The sequence below is a fragment of the Lissotriton helveticus genome, chromosome 5_1, assembly GCF_964261635.1.
Source record: "Lissotriton helveticus chromosome 5_1, aLisHel1.1, whole genome shotgun sequence".
Taxonomy (NCBI): Eukaryota; Metazoa; Chordata; class Amphibia; order Caudata; family Salamandridae; genus Lissotriton; species Lissotriton helveticus.
In genome coordinates this window covers 1188466181-1188493176 of record NC_136065.1, presented here as the reverse complement: position 1 = coordinate 1188493176, position 26996 = coordinate 1188466181, and the positions used below count along the sequence as shown (strand labels likewise).

Below are 26996 nucleotides of genomic sequence, written 5' to 3'. Positions count from 1 at the left end.
GTGTTTTAGAAGTTCTAGGGAGAAGCAAACCACTTTTTATTCGAAATTAATCTTAGGCGATTTTAACATACATCTATGCACAATGAATTGTCACGTCACAGATTTTATGGGTTCTGAAAACTGTTTTAGCTTGCAGTTTGAGCACATGCAGCAAGGGGGGTTCCTCGAGGACCTACCGGCTGAATTTGATCTCGTACACACATGCATAAACCCTGGAGATCTCAGGATCCTCACAATTAGCAGGAGAGGCCTGAACGCCATAATTGACTACATCTTCATTTCCCCAGGTCTGCTAACTCAGGTGGTTTTTTATAATGCGCTGTGGTCACACTTTAGTGATCACAACCGTATCCACCTTATATTGGGTGGGGGTAAGGGACTAGTGGGTAAACCTGGAGAAATCTCCATTGGTAAATGTCTAAAGCTAACAGACCAGGGTCACAGGCTGAAATGGAGCAAGGTAGTCCCGGGCCTTTTTCTCCAAGATCTATGGGATACAATTAATGAGGATATTGGGGTTTGTCTTGACTATACCAAGATGGGGGTAGAAACCCTCTTAGCCTTTGAAGGGTTTGTGAAAGGGTGGCTAGAGGTCTCTTACACCCAATAAGAAACCGCAAGGAAATAGGCGAAAGGTGGTTCGATTGCAAATGCACCGAAGCCCACCAAAAGCTTTTATTTGCCTTAAAACAAGTACATCAAGATAAACACCAAATAGCGGCACTTAGAAAGACATATAAGCATGTCTTAGAAATCCGCAAAAACAAAATGAAACAAGAAGCCTGGAATTATTTACTTTCAGTGGATGTGCTTAAAAACAGATCACCGCCAGAACCCCATCCGTCCTGCCATCGAGCAAGACACCATAGAAATTGTGCACGCCGGAGCACCGTGCTGCCATGCAAGTGACCCTGGAATCCGCAGTATTAATCATCCACTTTACCTAACGCGCCGCGCGCCTGGAACTGTCGGTTAATAACCACTGCAATTAAGAGCAGAATAACAGACCATTACCCCACACCATTATTTGGATAGTCGCGTGGTCCCCACGTAGAGGCTGTGTTACTATGAATATGTTCTCAAGACAAACATGATTTATTCTTTGTCCTGATGATGATGCTTGCATTTCTAATTGCATCGAAACGTCGTCGACCTGAAAGCACCATATGTGTCTTACAAAGCCACAAAACGTCTTTTACAATGGTTTGCTAAAATGAATTCTAGTCTGTAATACTGAATACTAGTACAGACCGCCTTGTGCTCCCTTACATAATTTGCTTTTACTTGTTTTGTCTTGTTTTCTGTGGGTCACAGGTTGTGCCCACTTGTATATAAATGTTCACTACATGAATCAGTATAAAATATTCAAGTGAATAAAATTCCTGTCCGGCTGGACAAAGGACATACAAACTATTAAGTGTATGTCTATCTTTTACATGATCCTAAATTACTAGGGTCCTCTGTTTTGTGAAATATAATGTGCTTATAAACAGAGCCAGGTTCTGGGAGATTGTAAATGGAATTCGTAACTCCCCGTTGGAATGTAATATAACTGAGGATCAATGGTTCACTCATTTTAAACTCACATATGATGACCAGGAAGACGTGGGAACCCCTAGTGCCCCTTCACCAAGTATGGGTACATACATTCTTGTTTTTAACGAAGAGGAAGTAGGGTTTGCCATCATGCAGATGTCTAGTAATAAGGCCCCGGTGCCAGATGGTGCTCCGACTGATCTATATAAAATGAATGAGACACTCTGGGCAAAAATTTTAACCAATGTTTTTAATGCGGTAAGTCAACATGGTTTCCCAAAGTCTTGGTCCCAATCTATTATTATGCTGGTATTTAAAAAGGGCCAGAGAGATGATCTGCGGTGTTACAGGCCCATATCCCTAACTGATTCTGCAGCGAAAGTATTAGGGAGAGTAAATCTCAGCAAACTAACAGAATGGTTGGAAGTGTGTGGTGTTTTGTCAAATCTGCAGTATGGTTTTAGGAAGGGAGGGAGCACAATCAATCAGTGCTTAAACCTGCAGTGGTTAGTTGGGAAATACACAGTGACCAAGCCCGGGACATTACATCTGGCCTTTATGGACCTGTCCTTGACATTCGATTGAGTCAATAGATCAAAATTATGGGTTTTACTTATTGACATGGGAATGGACCATTGTATAGTTAATTTTTGACAGACCTGCATAGGGATCTCTCTGCGAGGGTGAGATTAAACCAGAGGGGTAACTGTACTGAACATTTTCATTACGGAAGAGGTGTAATACAGTGCTGCATTTTAGCTCCCCTTCTTTTTACCTTATACATAAACAACCTTGACACCTCGCTGTGCTCAGCCAGCAAAGATATCCCTCGAGCGGGGGTTCGGTCAATCCCCTCTCTTTTATACGCAGATGATGAAGTTCTACTGGCACGCACAGCAGTGGGGCTCCAGAGTATTCTGGACTCATTTGTGGATTTCATGAGATCCCTGAATGTAAGTGTTAATATTTCTAAATCACAGACTATGGTCACGGGCCAGAGACCCAAAAAGTAAAAAATATTCTACTGCAAAGGAACTGTATTAACAAGGGTGACTTCATTTACATACATAGGGGTACTGTTTGATAAGAGGGGATCTTGGGTACCGCAAAAGAAAGCAAAAAACATGCCATGGTAAGATCAACAGTAGCTCTCCTTGGTTTTGCACAGAGACTCGGGGTTAAGCCAATTGAAGCTATGCTCAATATTTACAGTTCTAAATGTATTGCCATCGCTAAGTATGGGTCTGAAATGTGGTGCTACAAGGCGGTAGAGGAATTACAAATAGTGGAAAACAAGTTTTTCAGGAACTTACTCTCGGTCCAGCAATCCACTCCCTCATATATTATTCACCAAGAATTATGCACTGCCGTTATTTCTGACCTGATAGGACTGTCTCCACTTGTAAATTGGTTAATGATCTGGATGAATCCAGAATTGACGATGAATTGAAAGATTGCCCAAGATTGTCTATCCTTGGATAGAGCCAGTTACATACCGTGGTTACAGTATGTAAAGACCGTAACAAAGAAATTAGGGCGTCCCGATCTCTTTAATTCTCCAAACAATATCAGGGAAGAGGATCTATACTTGGTTAAAAAACATTTTTTAAACATGATGTACACTGAGAGAGAGGCAAATGAGATAATGAAACCCATGGTACGAGCCTATCTTTTGCTGCAAACACCTCCATTGATAGAACCATATTTGAAAGTTGTAACAAAGCCATATCACCGCTTTCTATTAACCAGATTCAGATTTCATCTTTTGCACCATATATGGCCGAACCGCAGGGTTGGAGAAATGTGAAAGATTTAGGACCTTGCACATGTGATAACTTCTCCACCCAAGACACCATGCACTTTATCAAGTTTTGTGACGACTTTCAGGAAATTCGCAGAAGGTTTTAAGTGCCTATTTTAAAGGGAAAAGGTTTTATTCAGGTACGGCTGAGTAACACATGGGAGGTTTTTTATATTGCCAGTTTTTTAGGTGCTGCTGTTAGGGAAAGGAAAAGAAGGCCCATCATGCCAAGTCATGTTGCAGCTCTTTAATAATCATGACGATCTGTGTTTTAAATGAATGCCACTTAACCAGTTTGGTGCTCATGACGAGCTCAGCTCGTCATGAGGCACAGTGGCACTATCCTCATGACGAGATGAGCTCGTCATAAACCGCCGCGGCGCGCCGACGAGGGGAAAATTCCCCTGCTGTGCTGGGCGTTCCATTAAACAGGCGTGGTCATGACGAGCTCAGCTCGTCATGAGCACAGCGCCACCGTACAGCATGACGAACCGAGCTCCTCACAAGCACCGCGGCGCCACGCACGGCCTCCCTCCCCCCATGTCTTGGGGGAATTAGCCCAGCGGCGAAGGGGTTAAAATGAAGTTTGAATGTTTGATTGTCCCTTGTGCCCTAGAGAAATCTCAAAGACATCTTGCATTGACTGTTTTATTGATTAAATCTAAAGGCTGAGGTCTGTCTTTAATGAACTCTATGAAGCTGGAGACTAAATGTTTTTATGGTGCCTAAGATTATTTTAATATGTCTTTTGTATATGTTTTTAATGTTGATGTATCTGAGGATTGTTGTGTACTTTTATGGGTTTTATTAACTGAATAAAGTGAATTTGACTGACTGAGGGGCGATTAATGACAAGAAGGGATGATGGATGAGAAGTAGGGATGATGGATGAGAAGGAGAGATGAGAAGGATGTAATAATAATAATAATAATAATATCTTTATTTAGATATAACACAGATATCTTTAAAAGAAGAATACAAAATTCACATTGTGTACCAAATGTTAAAATAAGAACAGAAAAACAATCGGTTATTAACGATCGTAATAAAAATAGAGATCATCCACATTTTGAGCCTCCTTGTACCATAACATTTTAAAATAAGATATAAAAACACACGTACGTATTGAACCTAAGGGAGGGTGGGTTAACACATAATATACAAAACTCTTCGCCCCTTTTATGTTACTCTCGCAGTCAGTGGTATCATACATATATAAACAACCCAATATTCTTAGGGATACAGCTCATGCTCTTTTCATTTTGTCCTCCTTAGAGGTTGGGATATGTTATAATGTGTATTAAATGGTTGGTAAGGATAAGGGGGGAGCTTTATGGGACCTCTTTTGCTTAAAATTACGGTATGCTTGCTGAATGAAATTTGCTAGTCTCATATTTAAGACTGTATTTTCGGGGTTCAAAGCCACAATAATGGCTTGCCTACAGGTCCGGGCACCCAGCCTATTCCATTCAGCTTTAAGTTTGCACCTGTGTTGGGAGTTAAAGAGTGGGCAAAGGCAGACCACATGCAACAGAGTTTCAGCCGTTTTACCACACCCTCTACAAGTTGGGTCTTCCACCATGCATCGCCAGGAGGGCAGGTCTTGCAGAAATCGCCAGTCACCCATTCTAATGGCTATAAGGCTATGTTTTAGCTACAGTGAGTATGTACAAGACAGGTAAGTGGCGGGGGCTAGCCGTCTGTACGAATTTATGACAGCCCAAGCGTGGCTACGCTTTGCAAAAAGTGCTTTGTCCATGGTAAGTGATCTCATTCTCACCCATTTTTTAATGGCCGTTTTGAATGCTATCTGACTGGGATTGAGGGCCCATAGGTCGCTCGCTGACATTTGATGAATGGCATCCTTAAAGAGATGAGAAGGATGTGTCTTAGAAGAGAGGTAGGGTTGAGAACTAAGGATGATGGCTGAGGAGCACAGATGATGGGTGGGAAGTAGGGATTATGGAAGAGAAGTAGGGATGATGCATGAGAAGTAGGAATGAGAAGCAGGGATGATGGATGAGAAGCAGGGATGAGAAGTATGGATGGTGGCTGAGACACAGGGATGGTGGATGAGAAGTAGAGGTAAGAAGCAGGGGTGAGGGATGATAAGTAGGGATGATGAAAGAGAAGTAGGGATGATGGATAACAAGTAGGCATGATGGATGAGAAGTAGGCATGAGAATCAAGGATGAGGGATGAAAAGTAGAGATGGTGGAAGAGATGTAGGGATAATTTATGCGATGTAGGGATGAGAAGTAAGGATGAAGGATGAGAAGTAGTGATGATGGATGAGAAGTAGGGATGATGGGAGAGAAGTAGAAATTGTGGATGTGAAATATGGATGATGGATGAGAAAAAGGGAGAAGAAGTAGGGATGAGAAGTGAGGAATGATGATGTTCTGAAATGGATGCTGTAAGAACAGCAGCTGTCCTGCCTTCCCCCTCTTAATCTTCTCAGCCCTGAATCATCAGCTCCAGCTGTTGGATGCAGAACACTGTGATCTGCACCTTAGCACCACCAGCATCAGGAGAGAGTTTACCATCCAGCAGGGGCCAGGACCTATAACAGGTCCTACTGAGGAAATTATTCAACACGTTTCATCAGGTGCTACAGGTAGCACTTTTGCTTCATGCATCCGATTGAGGCAGACAGACCGGACTTTAGTGGGAGGAAGTGTTTGTAGGTAGAGAGAGAACAGCTACAACAATGCTAATTTACAAGACAATTTCCAAAGGTATGTTCCATGTGGCAGGCTGAGAAGGTTAGCTTTCAATAAGAATCAAAAGGAGAGGGACGAAAGGTACTGGAGCCAGTTCACTTTCCCTGATATATATGTTTTATCAAAGAGAACTAGCTCTGGAGTGGGTGCTCCTAGCGTATGTTTGTTTTGGAACAGAAACACGTTATGTTTATAATAAGGCCCTCACTCACCAACCTAGTTGTGACATGCTTCATCATAGGGCCCCACCCAAGGCACCGAGGGCACCGTGGGTGTGCTACGACACCTGGATTTAGTGGAGCTGGTATTGTGCCATGAGAGTGCAGTGAAAGGAAGTGAGTGACTGTTAAAAAAGCTGTCCTAAGGGTCCCTGGGATAAAACATCACCATTTTAATGAGTGGGCCCTTGGCAGTTAATAAAAACGAGAGTCGGATATTTAAGGAGGGCTTAAGGTAACTTCAATATCCTAGTCGGTCAACATGTTTCAGCCATGCTCTCTTAGTGATATGGCTTTCTTCAGGACCTATGTGTAGTGCAAAGTGAGTGGTCTAAAAACGTGTTATTGAAAGACCATATATGTGACACACGCGCTAAGGTGTGATATGTGGTAGAGGAGAATTTTCTCTAGTGGCGCTTTCCTGTAAGGAAGGAAAAGACGAACAAACATACAGAGAAACATTTAACATACTAATATAGTTGTTTCAGCGGAGTGTCATTGCTCCTATGTGGTCAAAGGCACAGTGAGGACGGCGTGTGAAGTAATTAGTTATAATAGATGCCTGATAATTTATGCAGTACGGAGTGGTAATCTAGATGCGCATAACGAAGGTTAGCTTTCGAACAGGTGGGGGGGTCATACACTAAAGACATTTAAAACAAAATTACAATTAAGTTGATTTAAAAATTTCAAGGCATAATATACGTTAGTTGGGAGGTCCTTTTGTGCCCTTCTGTTTTCCAGCTGGGGCGAGAGACAGTCCTTTGTGTGATTTTGACTGGCCCTTAACCACAGTGGGTACTTATGTTTGGCCACATGCAGTGAGCAATGATATACCGTCTCGAATGCAGAGAAGTGAATAAATAAACATTTAAGATTCTGCTGTCAGAGTTCTACATTAGCTGATTCATTATTTTAGGTAATATGGGTCTTCAGACGAAATGCATTATATGTGTGACTTTTGGCAGGGCTGAGTGTACTTTTCAGATGTCAAATAGACCCTTTGGAATACATTAGAAGCACTTCCTAGGAGGTGCAATGATACACCAAACAGCCAATACCCTTAGGTGATAGGTGTACACTATTTCAGATGATGGCTACGGGGCTGACCTAAAGCCTGCTCTCTGCACATTGGGTTCAATTCATCTTTTAGACATCCATGCTGTCAGACACACCTAATTAGAAGTGAAGAGAACTAGTGTGTAAAGGAAGATAGCACAGAAGACGTAGACAGCAGGATGCAAGTGGGCATGCAAATATGTAAAAGATTCTAGGAGGGGGAGTGAAAGACTTAATAGCAGATTTCAGTTAGGAGCATGCATGGAACCAAGCTCTGAATTGCTGCCAGAGAGGATGAAAGTTGACTTGGTGGGCATTTATTTTTTCCTATGGGTTGGAATTGATGGTCATGTCATGCTGGCTCGTGTATTCATCATAAGTAGAGTGGGAGTGACCCGCTGGACAATTGAGATTGAGTTCCATAAATGACTGGAGCAAGATCTGTCAGATGCCAAGCTCTCTCCATTTTTCAGTGGCACTAGGGCTGTTGTTGGGAAGTATCACAATTTCTAGTAGACAAGACATTCACTCTTCACAATTGTCTTTCATGGCACTAAAACTATGCTCTGATATACTGAAATAGTCTCCCGTATTTCCTTGAATGAGTCACAAAACCTCTGCATTAAAATCTCACTGGTGTCATAAGTAGGATTCAAGATGGCAGCTTCTATCCTGCAGCACTCACCTCCTTCATATCCTCATAGAACAGGTAGAGTATAGGGTGGTCGCGGGCCTTCTTCCACCAGCCTTTTACATGGTCGTACCAGGAGCCACATACCACTAGTTTTTAAGGGGAGGTGGAAGTTAGAAAATTAACAATACAATCACTAGCACAAAAAAGCATACAATAAGAAAACACGACAGTGACAACATCTCATAATTACATTTGGGGTGAAGATGAAACCCAATAAAAAATGTAAAAAAGGCAGGCCAGGGTTTAGGGAATTTGGCAAAACACCCAACTGGAAAGCACTTCCAATAGCCTTGCAGGACTGAGTCCTACTTTTACTCATACTAATGTTAGACCGTAAGTGGTATAGTAGAGAATCTGATCTAATTCCGCACACCTTTTCGTAAGTTTCAGGCGGTTGTAAATACACCTTCTAGGCAATGCCCTCTGTAAAGCGGCCCCAGGAGTAACTCGCCATTCAGGATACAGATCATAAGGGGCAGGAAGAGACAAACTGGAACTATTATGGCAAAGTGGCAGAACAAATTAGGCCAGTCTGTGGTCAGGCACAACACACTTTGGAGCACTCAGCCAGTACGTGGCCATTTCCCATGTGGCTCTTGTAGTGCCTGTCCACAGACTTATAAAACAGATCAAGTCGATATAGGCACTGGGAAACCTTGGTTACTCCGCAAACACACCAATTGTAACACGGAAGGGGTGATATATTTGATCACCTGTCCATGTTCTCTTCAGTGCATTGGACACACAACAAGAAAAATGAAAGTCCGCATTAGCGAACATAAAAGCACAATCCGGTGCCATAAGCAATCTACCTGCCTTACTAATCACTTTCTGGAGAAGAAACATCGAGTGGAAGACCTAAAGTGGGTAATCTTAGAACACCCCTATATCCCACCCCATATCAGTGACAAATCAAAGTTCCTGTTTGTCAAAGAGCAGAAATGGGTGTTCAGGCTCCGTAGTGATAGTAGAGGGTTAAACGACTCCATTCCCTGGATTTCAATTTAACCTACACATGGTTTTGGCTCTACTGTATACACATACAAGTGATCCATTGATAAATACCTAATCAATAATCATTGATTTTGATTACAACCTTTCATCCCTTCGGAGGTTGGTTAATTGGTACAGCTGGGGCTGAAAGTTTGCTGTTTACCCTGTCTCTAATACACAAGATCAGTCTGTGGCAGATAAACATTCAGCATCTGAATCATGACTATTTCTAGCGTGTACTTTAACTATTTACATGCAATCTAACGTCAGCAGCGTCTTATTATTATTTTTATGTTTTATTTTTATTTATTTTTTGAGATTAAGTCGACCGCTCTCATTATAATTCATACTTACGAAAGGGCTGTCAATTTATAAACAAGGATTCGATCACAGTGCTTGTCACACGGCTGCGCTAGTGATTAGTGTTGTGACGGCTTTGACGTGGCACGCGTTGGAACACAATGCGCATGCGCGCCCAAGAAGTGATCACCCGAATGCGCATGCGCGCTCGAGTAGTGATCGTCCCGAGGTGCCAGGAACAGCGCAAGACCTCTCTGCAAACAACGTAGAAGGTTTGTTGTGCACATGCGCATTTGGAGTACGAACGCGGTGCCGACGGGCAATTTACCAATTTACAACTTTAATGAGCAGCTAAACACTAATTGGTTGGGCTATTTAAAGGAGGGGCCCTGATCCGGTCGGTACCTCCACTTCCTCTCGGACGCCTGAGAGAGGTACCGACGGACAGGTAAGGCCACCTCCGTGTGATGCGATTACACTGGCAGCTTAGATTTTGAAGCTCTATACTTACTGCAGGTAGTCACTGCATGTCCTTTTTAAACTTTGTTTGGGGCATATCATTATCAGAACGCCCAGCTCCTAGTAGGTTGTTTCATGGTCTCTGTTATTCAAGTCTACAGCCAATAGGTTCGATAGAAATTGTTGTAACTAGTAGCAGAAGGCATTTAATTCTCACAGATATTTGCTTTCTTATGTACCTTAGAGCGGGGCCTCATATTCCCGAGCGGTTGCCGGGCGAGGTCAGGTCTATTTCCTCGCAATGCGTGGTGAGTATTCACAGGTATTGAAAATGTTCTGTGAATGAGTAAATTGACTCAATTGATAAACAGGGTATTATTGACCTTGTTTGTTGTGTGGTTTGCACAGTTCCTTGTGAGCACGTGGTATATACTTTAATGTACATTGTCTTGTTTACTTTTTCAGGATTGTAAAAGAATATTCATCTTACACATGGTCATTGGGGCTCCAAGTTCATGGTAGATATTTGCATTTCTAATTATATTATTCTCTTTTTCACTTCTTGCTTTGTTATTTATGCACTTTAGTGGCAGTAGCTTACCATCTAGGTCCTGACGAAAGCCTGATAAGTTGTCCTAGAGGCTGAAACATGTTGACCACCTGCACAGCGCCATAGTGTAGTCATTAGTTTCCACTACCCGGCGTGTTTTTAACATTAACACTCAGACTTTCCCAAATAAAATGTTTTTGTCTGAGTCACTAATTTTAATTTTTTCACCACAGCACTGCACACACACTTCCATCACTACCCTATGAGCAGCAGTTTGGCAAGAGTGTATCATTTTCATCCACTCCCGCACCATCAGCTGATGGTCTGGGCGGTTGAGTCGGGTGTTTCTATAAGTATCCCATATGATGAGATTCCGCCAACAAAGGGTGGTTTGATGGGAATATCTCAGCCTACTGCTACTCTATTACTTACCTGTCCTCACAGCTATTTGTGCCACCACACACCACAGACCTTTCATTCTCTTTGGTATTTAAGTGTTGGTTTAGGAGATGGGATGACAGGTCTTTAAACATATCTCCTTTGACCCTTCTCATATTCTTGTTTTGCAGGTTTTCTTCTATGGCATATAAGGCCATATTATCAAGAAACGGCGATACCTTATCGCCGCTTTTATCGGCAGGAAACTGCTGCTAAAGCGGCGATAATGGCCTTGATAATATGCCCTTGTGAATTCCCATAGAAGCCCAGGTTAAAACCAGAACCTGGGCTTCTATGGGAATTCACAAGGGCATGTTATCAAGGCCATTATCGCCGCTTTAGCGGCAGTTTCCTGCCGATAAAAGCGGCGATAAGGTATCGCCCTTTCTTGATAATATGGCCCATAGTTATTACAAGGGTGGCACGATGGGAGGCGGCAGTTTATCACACACGGGCAGTATCTGTGTGTGAATTAATGGGCTCAGGCTGCTATAGTATATTGGCATGTTGGCAACAGTGTCAGCTGGTAGTGCATGGGTGGTACATGAGCTGGTGAGGGTAGAGGCAGCCAGAAGCACGATTAGTAAATGGCAGAAGTGATGGGGAAGATCTGTAATACATAAGCAGTCATGGAAGGCTTACATTACATGTTCAGTCCTTTCACATACGTGAAGAGGGATGTTAGGCTATAGCAAGTGTTCATTTTACGACTACATAGTCAAAATGTGCTTCCTTACTATACTGCTGGTGACAGTAAATGCTAACATCAATAGATTCTATGTGCAAAAGCTAAGATCCTTCTACACAGTCCCCTGCTTAGCTTCTCACCATCTCCAGATATAAACTTTTCCAAGTACTCAGGCCATGTGCCAGGCTCTGGATACCGCTTCGCCATCTTGTAGAAATGGAAGTAGGACACAGCTGAATCCTTAGCGTTGCGTGCCACATAGATTATCTGTGGTATTTTGAGAGAGAAGAACATAAAGTTAGGAGCACTCTGAAAAATTCTTCAGTACATTAGTAGAAGCCAAAAAATTACAAACCAATACATTTCTTCCTAAATTCTGAAGCTGCACTAGGTCGACATTAAAGACTCCCTCTGACCTACCTCCCCCTCGTTAGTAGATAGCTTTCTTTGGCCCGTTTTTACTTCGATTGCAGGTCTTCGTGGGTTAATTATATAAGGAAAAATTATCAGATGGGCGAGCAGGGTCCCTCTCCTTTAGATAAATCCATATTTAAAGTAATATTTGTCTAATTTGACTTATCTTTGTCCTCCCGCTAGTGTAATATGTGGCACATTTTTCCCATTGTTTGATAAGGTTACAGGTCACAGACTTTGATGCATGTTACCATGGTCCTTACGTGTGCTCTCAATGGATCCGAGTGCATGACAGAAGTAGTAGGGCTACAAAATTCTAGCGTTCAAACAATGTGGGATTTTTAGCTTTAATTCTTGGTAACAGAAATTGTATATTCTAAATTATCGCATATTTTTGCTGCTCATGTAATAATAGCTAGAGATGAATTTTACCAATCTCTCCAGCATCCCACAGCACCCAGAGATCTACTTTTCAGTTTCGGCAGTGACGTGAGGCGATCATAAGAGCGCGGGGAAAAGATGGGCGTTTGAAGAATGGATTTCGGCTATGCATGGACGCTGAATAAAAGTTTACCGCGCGATGGAAACGTATCATGACTCCACAACAAGGGTGATTTCAGAGTACTAGGAATTGACACAAGACGTGCACAATTTGGTGTGGAGATTAAAATGAAATCTTACATTAAGTATCTTGAACATTGGATAATTTACTTTCGAAACTCATACCTTCAGAGATAAATAGGGTGTGAATTATATCGCCAGTGAGCCTTGAGGAAGCTCTTATAGGGCGAAACGCGCGTCGGCTGTGGAACATTGTGCTATACAGAGGAATAAAATCTGATTGATCTACACTACATGATTTTAATTGATTGGGAACTCTATATTACAGGAACATTCATTGAAGAAGAGTGCTGATTGCATGGAGGATGAGAGTATGGGGATTTGGGGGGGCAGCCGACCAAGGGGAGGCTTGCCCACCCGGGGAAATTTGGGGCAGTAGGGGGGGGATAGGTGAGCACTGTGGGCGCCCGTAGCTTGGGCTGGTTGGGCTGGTTGGGCTCCTTTTGGGCGGTTTTTGGGCTGGCCAGGATAAATACGGCCATTTTGTAGAGCCCGGCACCATTTCAGGTGCAGTGACACGGCAGCCGGGGGTTGTTGACCGAGAATTGTTGTACCTTGGGGTGTAGTAGGCCGGAGGCGTGTGCGGAGGCGTTGGCCAGCGGGTGTCAGGCGGCGCGATCGGGAGCTGTTCGGCTCGGCGGCTGTTTCTGCGGGACTGAGGCGGCGTGGTAGAGGATGGCGGAGCGGGACCCCAGGGTGGCCGAAGCGTTGCGGCTGTTGGGGGAGGCAGGCCGGCTGGACGTCCTGCGGCCAGACTTGCAGGTGAGGCCTCCGCCGCGGCACGCTGCCAACGGCGCCGCGGCGGCCGTGTGGGCCTGTGAGCCGCCGCGGTCGCAACCGCGGCCGGCTCCGGTTGCAACAAGAGGGGGCGGGGCCGGGGGCAGTGGCGCGAAGGCCGCGAAGCAGCGTGGAGCGGCAGTGCCGCGGAAGGCGGCAAAGAAAGGGGCAACGAGGGCCGGTCAGCGAGGCGCGAGGAGGAAGGCCCTGGAGTTTGTGGGTGGGGGGGAGGACAGGCTACGGTGGCGGAGGAAGGGGAAGGGGCGGAGGGGGGCGGGCAGCCAAGGTTTGTGACGCGGGGGTGGGAGACCAGGGGGGTGGGGGGGAGGGGGCCACTGAGGTGCCGGCTGGGTCGACTGCTGGGGGGCGGGGGGGTCGGGGGAGGAGAGTGCCGGGGGGGACTCCCCAGGGGGTGCAGGGAGGCGGGCAAGGGGGAGGGGGTGAGGGGGGGCGGTATCCCCCATGTTAATTGAAGAAACGGAGGTTGAGGAGCTGGGTGGGGGGGTGGATACGGACCTGGATTGGAGCTCTTCGGGGTCGGAGGGGGGTGGGGGCGTGGGGGGCCAGGAGAGAGTGATGTCCCCGGAGCGGGGGAGGGGGGGGCCACGGGTGCCATGGGGAGGGGTGGCGTGGAGAGCGGGAGAGACGGGGGTGCCTGGGTGAGTGGGGGGGTGGTGGGGGGGTCGGGGGGGTGGGGTGGTATGGGGGTGATGGGGGGGTGGGGAGCGGAGGGGGAGTGTGGGGCGCGGTGGGGGGCTGGGAGGGGGGGCATGGAGGGGGGGTGGGGCCCAGTTGGGGGTCGGCCGGGTGGGGTGGCCCGAGGGGCTGGGATGGAGTGAGTGGGTGGGGCATGGGAGGCGGAGGGGTTCCCTCGCGTCGCGGCGGTCACTCGGCGGGGTGGGGACGGGGGGCGCCGCTGTGGTGGGAGTGTGGGGGGGGTGCGTGGGGAGGGGATGGCGGGTTTTTTCACCCCGGTATGCTGGACTCCACCTTCTTTCCTTGGCAGGAGCTGTTTGCGAGGCGCTCGGGTGAGCAGCATGCGGCTCCACTCCACCGAGAGGATGGGCCGGCTCTGTCTGGTGCGGGCGGCCGAGCTCCAACAAGGGACCTGGCAATAGAGCGTGGTGGCTGGCGGCGGGGGTCATCCCCGCCGGCCCCCCCCGAAGGGTTGTTACGGCCGCCGGGGGCAGGGGAGTGAGGTTGGATGCACAAACTGTTGAGCCGGGTGTGAGTGGAGTGGAACGGCGTGGGAGTGTGGATTTGGGTGACTTGATGAGAGTGTGTTGGGAGAGAGCGGGCTTGAGCCGGGTGGACCCCCCGGGGGGGTCGGACTGTGTGGATGTGGCGGATGGGGAGTCCGCGGAAGAAGGGGAGATTCGGGCGGAAGGGGGGGAGAGTAATGTTGTTGGCAGTATTTTACAGGTGCCGGCGAGGCGGGAAGTGCCGAGAGTGACGGCCCCCTCAGCTCCACTGGTTAGGCGGCGGGATCCCGTTCGGACGCCGACGTTGACGCCAGGTAAGATGGGAGACGGAGCAGGGAGTGGCAAGTGGCGATGTGTACAGGTCTCAGTGGGGACTGGGGGTGAGGGGGAGGAGGGATGGAGGCTGGTGCGGGGACGGTACGTGCAGGACACAGGAGTGGGCACGGATGGCGCGGCGGCTGGGGAGGCTGGCGCGCGGCAGGGGTCGGACGCTGTCGCCGGGAAGAATGCTGCGAGTGGGGGGACGGAGAGCTGCGTGGTGCCGGTGCATAAGTTACCGTATATGGGTTTTACAAAGCCACTGGGAGCGCACCTGTCATTGGCAACGAAAGAAAAGATATGGAAGGGGGAGTACATAGACATACTGAAGCTTCTCCACAGGGAGTTGACGTCTAAGGAGGGGTCAAAGGCAGAGGAGCAGGAGTTGGCCAGGCGTCCGAAAGTGCCGTTGACACTGGACAATTGGTCAGCGGCTTTCCTTATCTACGCAAGTGTATACTGCGAGAAGTTTCCCGACCGTTCCGTGGCGCTCTTTAAGTACATGGATGTGGTGCGGAGGGCCCAGGTGACGTACGGCGGGTTCGCGTGGTCGCACTATGACGAGGAGTTTCGGGCGCGCATGGCGGCTGACCCGGAAGGCTCTGTGGGGGGAGCTGGACGCGGACTTGTACCAACAGACGATGGGCTGGGCCAAGTTCGGCCACACCATTTACACGGCCAGCGGTTTGCCAGTGGGACCACCCCCCTTTGCCGCGCGCCCCACCCGGGGGGTGGGGCGGGGAGAGTCCAGCGGACAGGCCATGGTTGGGGCCTGTTGGGACTTCAATAAAGGGTCGTGCGGGCGGGCAGCTTGCCGTTTTAGGCATGAGTGCTCGAACTGTGGAAAGCGGCACCCGGCGCTGCGGTGCTGGGGGCTCGGGGGCCAGCCGTGCCAACAGCCTGGGCATGGTGGTCCCCAGGGAGGGGGGGGGCAGAGCTTTGGGCAAAGGCTCGTACGCCGGTTAGGCTGGAGCGGATGGAGCCCTGGTTGGCGGCGTATCCGCGGGCGGAGGACGCTGCAGTGCTGCGTCAGGGTTTTCGGGAGGGGTTCCGACTGGGCTATGAGGGCCCCTGGATTGCTCGCTGGGCGGACAATCTGAAGTCGGTGAATGCGCACAAAGGTATCGTGCGGGAGAAGTTGTTCAAGGAGGTCAGGGAGGGGAGGATGGCGGGCCCGTTCTCGGAGCCGCCGATGCCTGACTTGATCATCTCCCCCATTGGGGTGGTGCCCAAGAGGGAAGAGGGGCAGTTCCGGTTGATCCAACATCTGTCGAGGCCGGAAGGGGAGTCGGTGAACGCGTACATCTCGGCGGACTTGGCGTCGGTGACTTACTCGTCGGTGGACGTGGCGCAGAGGCTCGTCACGGCGGCAGGGAGGGGCGCATTGATGGCGAAATGCGATGTCAAGTCGGCCTTTCGGCTTCTCCCGGTCCACCCGGCAGATCACTAGCTGCTGGGGAATCAATTTGAAGGGCTCATCTTTGTGGATAAGGCACTGCCGATGGGGTGTTCCATCTCGTGCTCGCTCTTTGAGCGTTTCAGTTCGTTCCTGCAGTGGGTTTTTTCCAGGCGCACAGGCCCGGAGTCAGTGACGCACTACCTGGATGACTTTTTCCTGGTGGGGCGACCCGGTGCGACGGACTGCCAGCGGCAGCTGGACGGTTTGACCGGGTTGATGCGGGATTTTGGTGTTCCCCTGGCGCCAGAGAAGACGTACGGTCCCAGTACGGTGTTGTCCTTTCTCGGTATCGAGCTCGACTCGGTCGCCATGGAAGCACGCCTACCGGACGATAAGAAATCGGCTATGTTAGGGCTGGTGGCAGGCATGCTGGCTTGCAGGAAGGTGATGGTGCGGGAGGTGCAGGTGCTGTTGGGGCACTTGAACTTTGCGTGTCGCGTGGTGCGGGCGGGTCGGACTTTCTGCAGGCGGTTGGGATTGGCGTTGTCCGGTTTGTCTCTGCCTCACCACCATGTACGATTGTCGGCGGGAATGAAGGAGGACCTGCGCATGTGGCGGGCGTTTTTGGAACGGAGTCAACAGAGTGCCCATGGCGCCGGCAGAAGATTGGGAGTGGGACGTCACCATGTACTCGGACGCGGCAGGTGTTGGCGGTTTCGGTCTGTACTGGGACGGACGGTGGTGCGCGGAGCAGTGGCCGGCGCACTGGCAGGCTGGCGGCCGGAGCATAGCGTTCTTGGAATTGTTCCCATTGGTGGTGGCAGTCACGGTGTGGGCCAGGGAGCTGGCGCACAAGCGCGTGTTGTTTCGAGTGGACAACATGGCGGTAGTACAGGTGGTGAATAGGCAGTCGGCCAGAGACCCGCAGGTGTTGAAGTTGATGAGGGTGTTTGTGTTGCGCTGCTTGGAGAATGACATCCTCTCTCAGGCACGACACGTTCCAGGTGTGGACAATGACATTGCGGATGCTTTGTCTCGTTCACAGTGGGAGAGGTTCCATGGGCTAGCCACGGCGGCAGAGGAGGTGAAGACGCAGGTGCCGGGAGAGATGTGGTCGGTGGGCGAGCCCGGGTCTTCCAGCTGGTAAAGAGGTCCGTAGCGGCGTCAACGTGGAGGTCTTACGAGCAAACATGGGAGGAATTCTTGCGGTCTGGCGCGGTAAGGCGGGGGATCGGTGGCAGCGCGAGGAGCAGGTGGTGCGTTACATGTTGGGGCTCATGGACAAGGGTTTGTCACGGGTCACTATCGCGGGCAAGTTGTCAGCTGTGGCGTTCATGGGTAAGCTGTGGTGGGGTTACGTCCCGTCGGCGGGGGAGCTGGGGGCCCGGTTGCTGGAGGGTTGGGCGAGAGAGAAGGGCGCTGCGGTTCGCTTGAGGCGTCCAGTTACGGTGGCTTTGTTGGGCAAACTCATTGGCGCGCTGCCGGCGGTGTGCAGGGATGAGGGCGAGGTGGTGCGCTTCTCTGCGTTAATGTCCTGGCTTTTTTATGGAGCGTTCCGAGTGTCAGAATTGTTGGGGACGAAGGGGGCGCCAGGGGTGGTGTGGGAGGATGTGGACTTGCGAGCTCGTGAAGTGGTGGTGCGGCTGCGGCGCTCAAAAACTGACCGGAGGGGGGTTGGAACCTGGGTGGTTCTGGGCCCGGGGGTGCAGGAGGGAGTTTGTCCCGCGGCGTGGGGTAGGCGGCTGATGGCGAACCGGAGCCGGGAAGCGGGGGAGGTGTTTGGCCGGGGTAGTGGGGGCGGAGTGACGGCGGCGCAGGCGTTGTGGGTTCTGCGACGCGCCCTGCGGGGCTTGGGTGAGGACCCCTTGGCTTTTGGGACTCACTCGTTCAGGATCGGGGCGGCGACAGAGGCGGCGCGTAGGGGTTGGGGGAAGGAGGAGATACAGAGGCTGGGTCGGTGGAAGTCGGATTGTTACCGGACGTATGTGAGGCTGCGGGAGGTAGAAGGGGTGACGTCTTTGTGATTTAGAAGCCTGATATGTGTTTCTTTGCAGGTGCTGTGGCAGGGCCGGAGGTGGCAGTTTTGAATTTGTATTTGGTGGGACACTCATTTGTCAAGCGAGCTGAGCAGGCGGAGTGGGACAAGCATCGTGCATTGAATTTGGGATTGGATACTGGACTGTATCGGTGTCACTGGAGGGGCAAAGGGGGTATGCGGTGGCATGATTTGTTGCCTCTGTTGAATACGGTGGTCAAAGGGGGTGTGTGTCCGGATGTGGTAGTGATTCATTTAGGGGAGAACGACTTGGTGCAGTGCAAGACGCTGGCGGTGGTTAAACAAATGAAGAGGGACCTGAGGGAGATCAAACAACGATGGGCGGGGTGCCATGTGATCTGGTCCGAATTGATCCCCAGGCGGGTGTGGAGGGGAGCTGAGCGCCCAGGTGCGATAGACAGGGCCCGGCGGAAGATTAACCGGGTGATGGGGGATTTCTGTGCCAAAGAAGGGGTGGGAAGAATGGTTCATCCTGACTTGCGTTATGGAGCGGTGTATTTTTTCAGGGAGGATGGGGTACACCTTTCCAGATATGGCATGGAACTGTACATAGTGCAGTTGAAGGAGGCACTGGATAGAGCGCTGGGGGTACTCAGGTATCCTAGGAGGCAGGAGTCCTAGGGGGGGGTCGGAAGTAGTAAACGACTTCCGAGTGGCGTTTCCCTATGAGAAAAGGGGGGATTCACAGGAGGCCTGGGGCTGTAGGGGCAGTTGGGGAGCGGAGGTCAGTAAGGTCACTAAGGTCATTTGCAGTTGGGGGTAGGTTGCTGAGCGGATGTGGACACTTTGTTGCACTGTTGGGGATACAATTAGGGGTGGGGGTGGAGGGGGGCTGTTAGGCAGTTATTATTTAGAGAGCACTAGTTTTGTTCGGCACAGGCCAGGTGGGTGTTTGTTGTGTAGGTGCACCTGATTCCAAATAAAGCGGCCTTTAACACACTAAGTTGGTGTCTGTGTCAGTGCTTCCCCCCCCACCTACTGGTGTGCCCCAATGGGGATTTGGGGGGGCAGCCGACCAAGGGGAGGCTTGCCCACCCGGGGAAATTTGGGGCAGTAGGGGGGGGGGATAGGTGAGCACTGTGGGCGCCCGTAGCTTGGGCTGGTTGGGCTGGTTGGGCTCCTTTTGGGCGGTTTTTGGGCTAGCCAGGATAAATACGGCCATTTTGTAGAGCCCGGCACCATTTCAGGTGCAGTGACACGGCAGCCGGGGGTTGTTGACCGAGAATTGTTGTCCCGCCCTCCCTCCCTGTGTCCCGTGGGGTGGATCCGGCCAGAGTGGGCCTCTGGGGGTTGCGAGGGGCTTTATTGGTTGATGGTGCACTTGAGGTAGGGGACAAGAGTGGTTTGTCGCAGGAACAGGTGCCGGGATGGGTGGCGTTTCCCTATGAGAAAAGGGGGGATTCACAGGAGGCCTGGGGCTGTAGGGGCAGTTGGGGAGCGGAGGTCAGTAAGGTCACTAAGGTCATTTGCAGTTGGGGGTAGGTTGCTGAGCGGATGTGGACACTTTGTTGCACTGTTGGGGATACAATTAGGGGTGGGGGTGGAGGGGGGCTGTTAGGCAGTTATTATTTAGAGAGCACTAGTTTTGTTCGGCACAGGCCAGGTGGGTGTTTGTTGTGTAGGTGCACCTGATTACAAATAAAGCGGCCTTTAACACACTAAGTTGGTGTCTGTGTCAGTGCTTCCCCCCCCCCACCTACTGGTGTGCCCCAAACTAAAACATGATGTGCTCTGGTGTTTTTTGTTAATCTACTTGCAAGTTGACCTTGTGGAAGTTCCATGCTGGTGGCATTAAAAAGATACAATGCAGTAGTGCATGTATGCTTCTTAATCAACTAAAACTAGTATTTTCTTTTGTCCTACGAAGCAACAGGAGGGCAGACGTGTGAGAACTCCCCCTTGCTTAACAGACTCTAGTGCATTAAAGTGGAATAAAACACCCTAAAATTGGTATGGGCAAGCAGGCTGATTGATTGCTGGTGAGAGATACTGAAAACGGCGGATCTGTTTTCAGGCCTATGGTATGCAAGTACGTGGAGGCGGGGCTTTATATGAAACATTTTCAAAACAAAAATATGTAGCTGCAAACCAGTCTGGCGCGGTGCGTCCACTGGGGCGTGCAGGCGTACCTCCCTGCCCACAGATGCTACCTCGGCGTCTCTGAACTTAAGTAAACTCTTAGTTTACTTAAGTTCAGAGACGCCGAGGGAGAACTGACAATCATGTCAGTCAGCATGACGTTGGACCGCCCACCCCTTCAGAGTCTGAAGGGGGTGGGCGGTCTGGCGTCATGTTGACTGACATGATTGTCAGACCAGGAGAAACAGGCAGCACCACAAGTGCGCATGAGTGTGGACGGAGGGCGAATTTTTGCGCCGTGCCCACTCATGCACACTAGTGTCTGCTCTGCTGGTGCATGCTCATTAGGAGAGTGAGGGTTGAGCAAAGGCTCAAACCTCGCTCTCCTAATGGGCAGGCGGGCGAGTAGTAACCGTGCCCTAAGCCATTCCTGGCGCTGCTGGCAGCGCCAGGATTGTCTGAGAGGGGTTGCCACCCACTTGCCAGCAGTGATGAGGCTGTTCCTGAGTGTAGGCGCCAATGGACCCGGCAAGGCAGCGCGGACCTGTTCAGATAGGAATTAATTTTTATTTTATTTCAAAACTCCCCTGCACCTACGCGAGACACCCCCCTCCCTCCCGCGTCCTCGCGACACCCGACGACTGCCACGAGCACCAGCATCCTGATTTGACTAAATATTATTTGGCTCTGGGCTGTATTGCGCGCTCTGCTTACCTGAGAGGCTTTCCCGCGGCAACTAGGAGAAATCTGGTCCCCCTGTCACGGGCAGGTGTGGCAATTGCAAAGATGCCTTTTTGTCCAAAAGAGATTCTGATTGTCGGCCTATTTGCCTCGAAGTGATATTCCTGGCCCTTGGAGCCAGTAGAATGTAGAAAGCGTTATAATAGCTATAAAATTCAGGTTACTCTTTTGTTTAGCAGACAATCCAAATACTCTCCAGTTAAATGAGCAAAAGGCAATGCTTAACAAATAAAAAAAAATGAATAGGTGAAGGATCCCAAGTATGGCAAAGTGATTTCTTCACCTTCCTTCATTTAAATGCGTGTGAACATCGGCGCTCTTCAGTCTTTGCGGAAGAGTACACAATGCCTGCGTGTTTTGATAAAGGCTAGAGTCGCCGATAATAATCTGCTGCAAAGGACTTGAGGGTGAGGCAAAATAAACTCCTAAGCGGACGGTGACATTCATTGAAATGCATAAATGCTGCAGTTAACAGGAAGGTTCAAATGATTACATTGTACCATTTGCAGGATCCCCGGATTTCTTTTCCTTAGTGACGATATCAGCAATTCTGTTCTAGGATGTTCATGGAATACAATCATTTAATAAAGAAGTGAGTTTGATTTTTATTGAAGGACTGCACAGCACTGCCCACTGGAAAGAAAGCAAAATAAAAAAAGCCATGGGGCAGTTTAACTCTATATGTGTGTGCATCTAAAAGACTCGGTTGAGTTTGTGTGTACATATACACACTCATGCACGTATACCGACGAGTCTTTCTTTGCCTCCCTTTCTCTCTCTCTTCAGTTGTTCTTTCTCTTTTCTCTCTCCCTTTGACCCAGTAATTTTGTCAACAAGGACCGCTGCAGCTACCTTTCCTGATAAGGACAGATACATTTCACTACGTTTTTCTGTTCCTCATTTTTGTATTGTTAATTGGCTTAGTAGGCATTGGTGTTTGGGTGCATGAATCAGTAATGTGTGCTTATTTGTGGTCTGTTTCTAAGTGTGCATTTGCAAACGTACTCTTTATTTTTTGGGACTATTGTTTTGGTTACGTAATCTCAGGATTTGCTTTCCTGGTGCGTATAATACTGCACATATATTCATAATTGGAGAATTTAGTGGCTCATTGTGTGCAGGTCGACACACTGCAGGTGTGTTGGAAGCTCATGGAGACATTGGAGATGCCACTATTTCTTGGGTGGGGTCTTTTGTCGTGCGTAGGTTACACAAACATGAAATGTAGCTCCCTATGATCTGAGAGATGCATTAATTTCCCGTTGTGTCTTTTGAGGTTACCAGGGAAAAACATAACCTACAGATTATGGAGACCTGAAAGTACCATAATTTCAAGAAGGGGTGATGTGAGCAATTGTCACCAATTTAGACTATTGAGTGGAGGAGTATTCGGGTACCTCATTAAACTAACATGCCTTGAAACTCATGGAAACCTCGAAGTTTCACAATTTCCTGAGGGGTTCTTTGTTGCTACCAAGTTACACAAACATCAGAAGAAGCTGATGCTCCTTAGGTGTCTTTATCTCCTGAGTGATATGGGAAACCTTCTCTCCCACACTACACAAACACACCATGAAGAGCATGGAGATCTTGACATGCCTTAATTTTCTGGGCAATATGGAGTACCCTTGCTCCCACATTACACACGCATGGCATAAGGTTGATGGAAATCAGGAGATGGGCCCATTCCCTGAATGTTATGGGGGACCGCTGCACCCACATTACACACACACACACAAACACATACTTTCACTCACACTGAAGGTCACAGAGATCTTGGAATGACTCATTGAAACTCTTTATTGATGTTATAACTACAATTCTTGCTTTCCCAAATTTGCTTGAAAATACACCATTTGCCCACTCTTTTTTAAATCCGAACCCCCCTTTTGACGATTGGGCTCGCTCTCTACGCCTGCTCTCCACAGGGCGCTTGTCCTGAACATTTACGCCTCACCACTTTTAAATGTCACCAGCCACCACTGAGCCAGTTAAATGAAATACAATCAGGAATTTTTATTAAAGGTTAGGGATGTTCTATGAACAATGTTTGGAGCGTATTTGCTCCAAACATTGCGATGCTGAGGTGCTTACTATTTTGATGATAATTCTTACACATCTACTTTACTTGAGAATAACCCATACCAATTCTAACTCAATATAAAATGTCTAATATGAGTGTCTACTGATTGTGGCGTTGAGGGCGTGGCTTTGTGACATTACCTTCATATGTAAGAGTTTCTCCCCTAATCCACAAGAGCATAACTCGTGGGAAAGGTGAGACAGGGCAGTAGTCATAAAAATAAAATACCCCCCACTTTGAACCATGTCTCAAGTATCTCTTAGTGAGCGATTGAGGCACATGATTTAAGCAGTCCTTCAGTGAGTTGCTCCTTCTGATGTAATTCTGACATTGTAAAATTCCCTTCTTTCCTTCTCCCTAACTTTCTTTCTGTCTTGTTCCATTTTGCTTGAGTTCCTTTTTTTATTTTTCCATACTGTCCATTCATTAACTCATCCATCCATATATCTATCCATCTTTTCTTCCTTCTGTCTTTTCATCCATGCATCCTTTCTTATCTCCGTCTTTATTGTATCCGCCCTTCCTTCTCTCCATCTTTCTGTCTTTTTCCTTCTTCCCTTTTTCATCCACCCATCTATTCCATCCATCCATCTTATCTTCCTCTCTTCCAACCATCACTTTATTTTCTTTACATCCATTCATGCTTCTCTCCATCCATCATCATCCTTCTCTCTTCTAACCCTCCATCCACTTCTCCATCCTTCTCTGCTTCCATTCCCACATTCTCTCTCCATCCATCTCTCCATCTCTTCTACCACTGAAAAAGGTTGTTTTAATGAGCTTTTTGGAGACCAGTGCTTGCTATCAAATTTCAACAGCCTTTAAAACAGCCTTTAAAACAAAGTAAATGTTTCATATAGCGTAAAATTTGCAGTTTTATTTCTTAATGAATCTTTCAATACTTAATTATTCCAATCTCCTTCGTAAGAAAAGATCTACATTTAACGGTTCATAGCCCAGCAACATGGGATATGGGAATGCCTCACTTTTTTCATGAATACAGGGATCTCTGACATAATATCGATCTTACAAATATTGATTTACGTATCTATCGAAATTTTAGTATTGATTATAAAAATATCGCCTCCCTATACTTAACTAGTAAAATCACCAATATTGAACACACAAATATCGTTTACAATAATATCGATTTTTACATATAACGATCACAAAAAAAATCGGAAACACTAATATTGTTGCCCATAAAAAAAACATATAACATATCAAAAATATCAATTACCACAATATTGCTCACAATATTATTGCTAATATAACTGATAAGTCTTAAATACACAGAAAAAAAAACAAATTTATCTTAAAACAATTATTTGAAATAAACCTAAAACTTATAAAAATCAAAAAGTAAACAAACACCCCAACAAATCATAAACCCAAACCAAATATGTTTAAAAATATCAAACCAATTATTATCAATTATAAACATATGAAAACATTTATTTATACGTACAATATAATTCATATATAAATAAAACAAACTATATATTATATTACAAAAATAAAACATAAATTAACATTTACCAAACAAGGACTCAACTTATCAAAAAATTAAAACTTTACTAAACCATTCAATAATATGACACTATATACATCTTTAACCAATAAAATCAAACACTCGAGACAACAATATAAAATGCACACTAATTAAACAACTAAATACTCCAAAAATGATAAATGCTGCAAGAGGAGGAAACTGTGCCAGATTCTTACAAGAAACTATTAATTCAGAAATATATCATCTCAACAACTACAATTTCAAGTAAGTATTACATATATTTAATCCAGATATTAACTGTTATTAAACTAAAATGTACAATAATTTTTTTATTTATAAAGTTTTATCGAAACTTAATTACGTGACAAATGTGGGTATGCATCATACATTTGAAATCTTACAAACAGCTAAACAGTTCGTGGATAGCAAGGTACAATAGTGTAGACAGTACAGTGATCTTTACATACAATGCAGGGCAACAAGCTATGGCGAACACACATTAAGTCTGTACATCAGAGGCAGATGGCATCTCGTCAACATTCGCTTGGAGATACTGCAAAAGAGGAGCCCAATTGTCCCTGGGCCTAGTGGTTGCCGGGAGTTCTTTGGCGTACAGAGCCAGGGTTTTACGACAGTAGATCATATCTTTCAACCATAGTTTAGAGGAGGGGTTCACCCGACTCTCCCAGGACATAGCCACCCTGCACCTTGCCAATATTAGAGCGATAGTTATAACTCTCCTCTCAACCCCCTTCAAGGTTGGTGTCAGTCCCAGCAAACATATATGTGGGGTACAGTCCAATACAAGACCACTCATCTTTTGTAATGTGGTATTGACAGTAACCCAGAAAGCTCTAACATTCACACACTCCCATGCCAGATCCGTTCCAGGGGCACCACACCTCTTACAGACATCCGTGTCTTTAAGGGCATACCTAAGGAGCCTGTGTGGTGTGTAATACATTTGGTGGAAATATTTAAAATGGAGAATGCGAAGATTACCGTTGGATGTACGCACACTGATTAGTTTACAACAGTATTCCCAGCCAGCCTGCGTGAGTTGCAGGTCCAGTCTTGCGGTCCATTTCTCGAGACTCCTGCTGTGGGGTAGTGGGGTGTCCTCCCTAGCAACCCAGTAGAGTTTAGTAACCAGTTTATGTTGCGTCAGGCTAGCAAGTAGAGTTTGCAATGCCAGCAGCGTATGGGGCTCTAACGGGAACGTTGGATAATGTGCCTGAAGTGCCTTCTTCAGTCTATAAATGGTGAACATAAGGCATCTGATTTTGGACTTTGCTGAGATTGTCTTGCGTTAAAAAACTACCATTAGGAAAGAGGTCCTTCATCTAATCGATGCCAACAGACCTTTGAGTGTGGATACCGCCCAAGTCATGTATGGCCGATATGTCTGCATGATGTGCCACCGGCAGCACCAGAGTGCGGAGCATATAACGGCAACTTGTCTGCACGCCGACCCAGCACCTGCCAGGCTGCAATTGTGTTATCTATAGAGTTAATTTCAGAGCTCGGCGTGCCGCTCCGTGTGTGGGTCAGCATGGAGCTTAAGGGGATAGGATTGGCGTCTCCATCCACCACAGCCACATGCGGTATGAAAGCGTGAGCGTTGTACAAGTAGTAGGCAAATTGGGCTTGAGCGCAAAGATAGTAGAGATATATATTGGGCACACCAAAGCCCGCCTGCAGTAATCCAGGGTGAGGGTTTCTAGACTCACCAGTGCCTGTTTGCCCCCCCCCCCCCATATCAGCCTGGTTATCAATGTCCGGAACGTTTTGAAGGGCGGGGAGTTATATCGGAATGGTTTTTAAAAAATACAGTAATTTAGGATAGACAACAATTTTTACAAGGCTATATGGTCCGCTAGTGACAGAGGTAACCGTATCCATCTGTCCACCTGCTGTTCTAGTTTCGTACAGGTCATACCATAATTGTCACGAACAACGATATCCGGGTCATGGTGCACCCACACCCCTAGATATTTTACAGGTTCTTCAGACCATATCAATGGGAACTCCAGTGCATGGGGGGTGGTGGCCACAGTGAGGGGGCCCACCACTCATTTGGACCAGTTAATAGTAAGGCCCGAATACCGCCCAAACCGTATGTATTCCCGTAACATTGGTGTGAGAAATGTATGTGGTTCCCTTATGAACAGTGCAAAAAGTCTGCATACAGGGAGATCCTCACAGGATGATGGGAAAATTGCAAGGCCGCCGCTCTGTGCCGCTGCCGGATAATGTATGCCAAGGGCTCCAACATAATTGCGAACAGGAGCGTCAAGACACCTCAGGGTATACGCGCGCTTTATAAGTTTCACT

The 26996-nt window shown here is 47.7% G+C and overlaps 1 protein-coding gene across 1 annotated transcript in view; it reads right to left on the bottom strand.

Moving 5' to 3' along the window:
* LOC144753534 (sulfotransferase 1 family member D1-like) overlaps positions 1-26996 on the bottom strand; it is a 51394-nt gene that overhangs the window by 10752 nt on the left and 13646 nt on the right. Inside the window, exons 4-5 of the mRNA XM_078641189.1 lie at positions 11600-11726; positions 8023-8117 (exon numbers count right to left, since the gene is read on the bottom strand). Coding sequence (XP_078497315.1) covers positions 8023-8117; positions 11600-11726 — 222 coding nt within the window. The remainder of the gene's footprint in view (positions 1-8022; positions 8118-11599; positions 11727-26996) is intronic.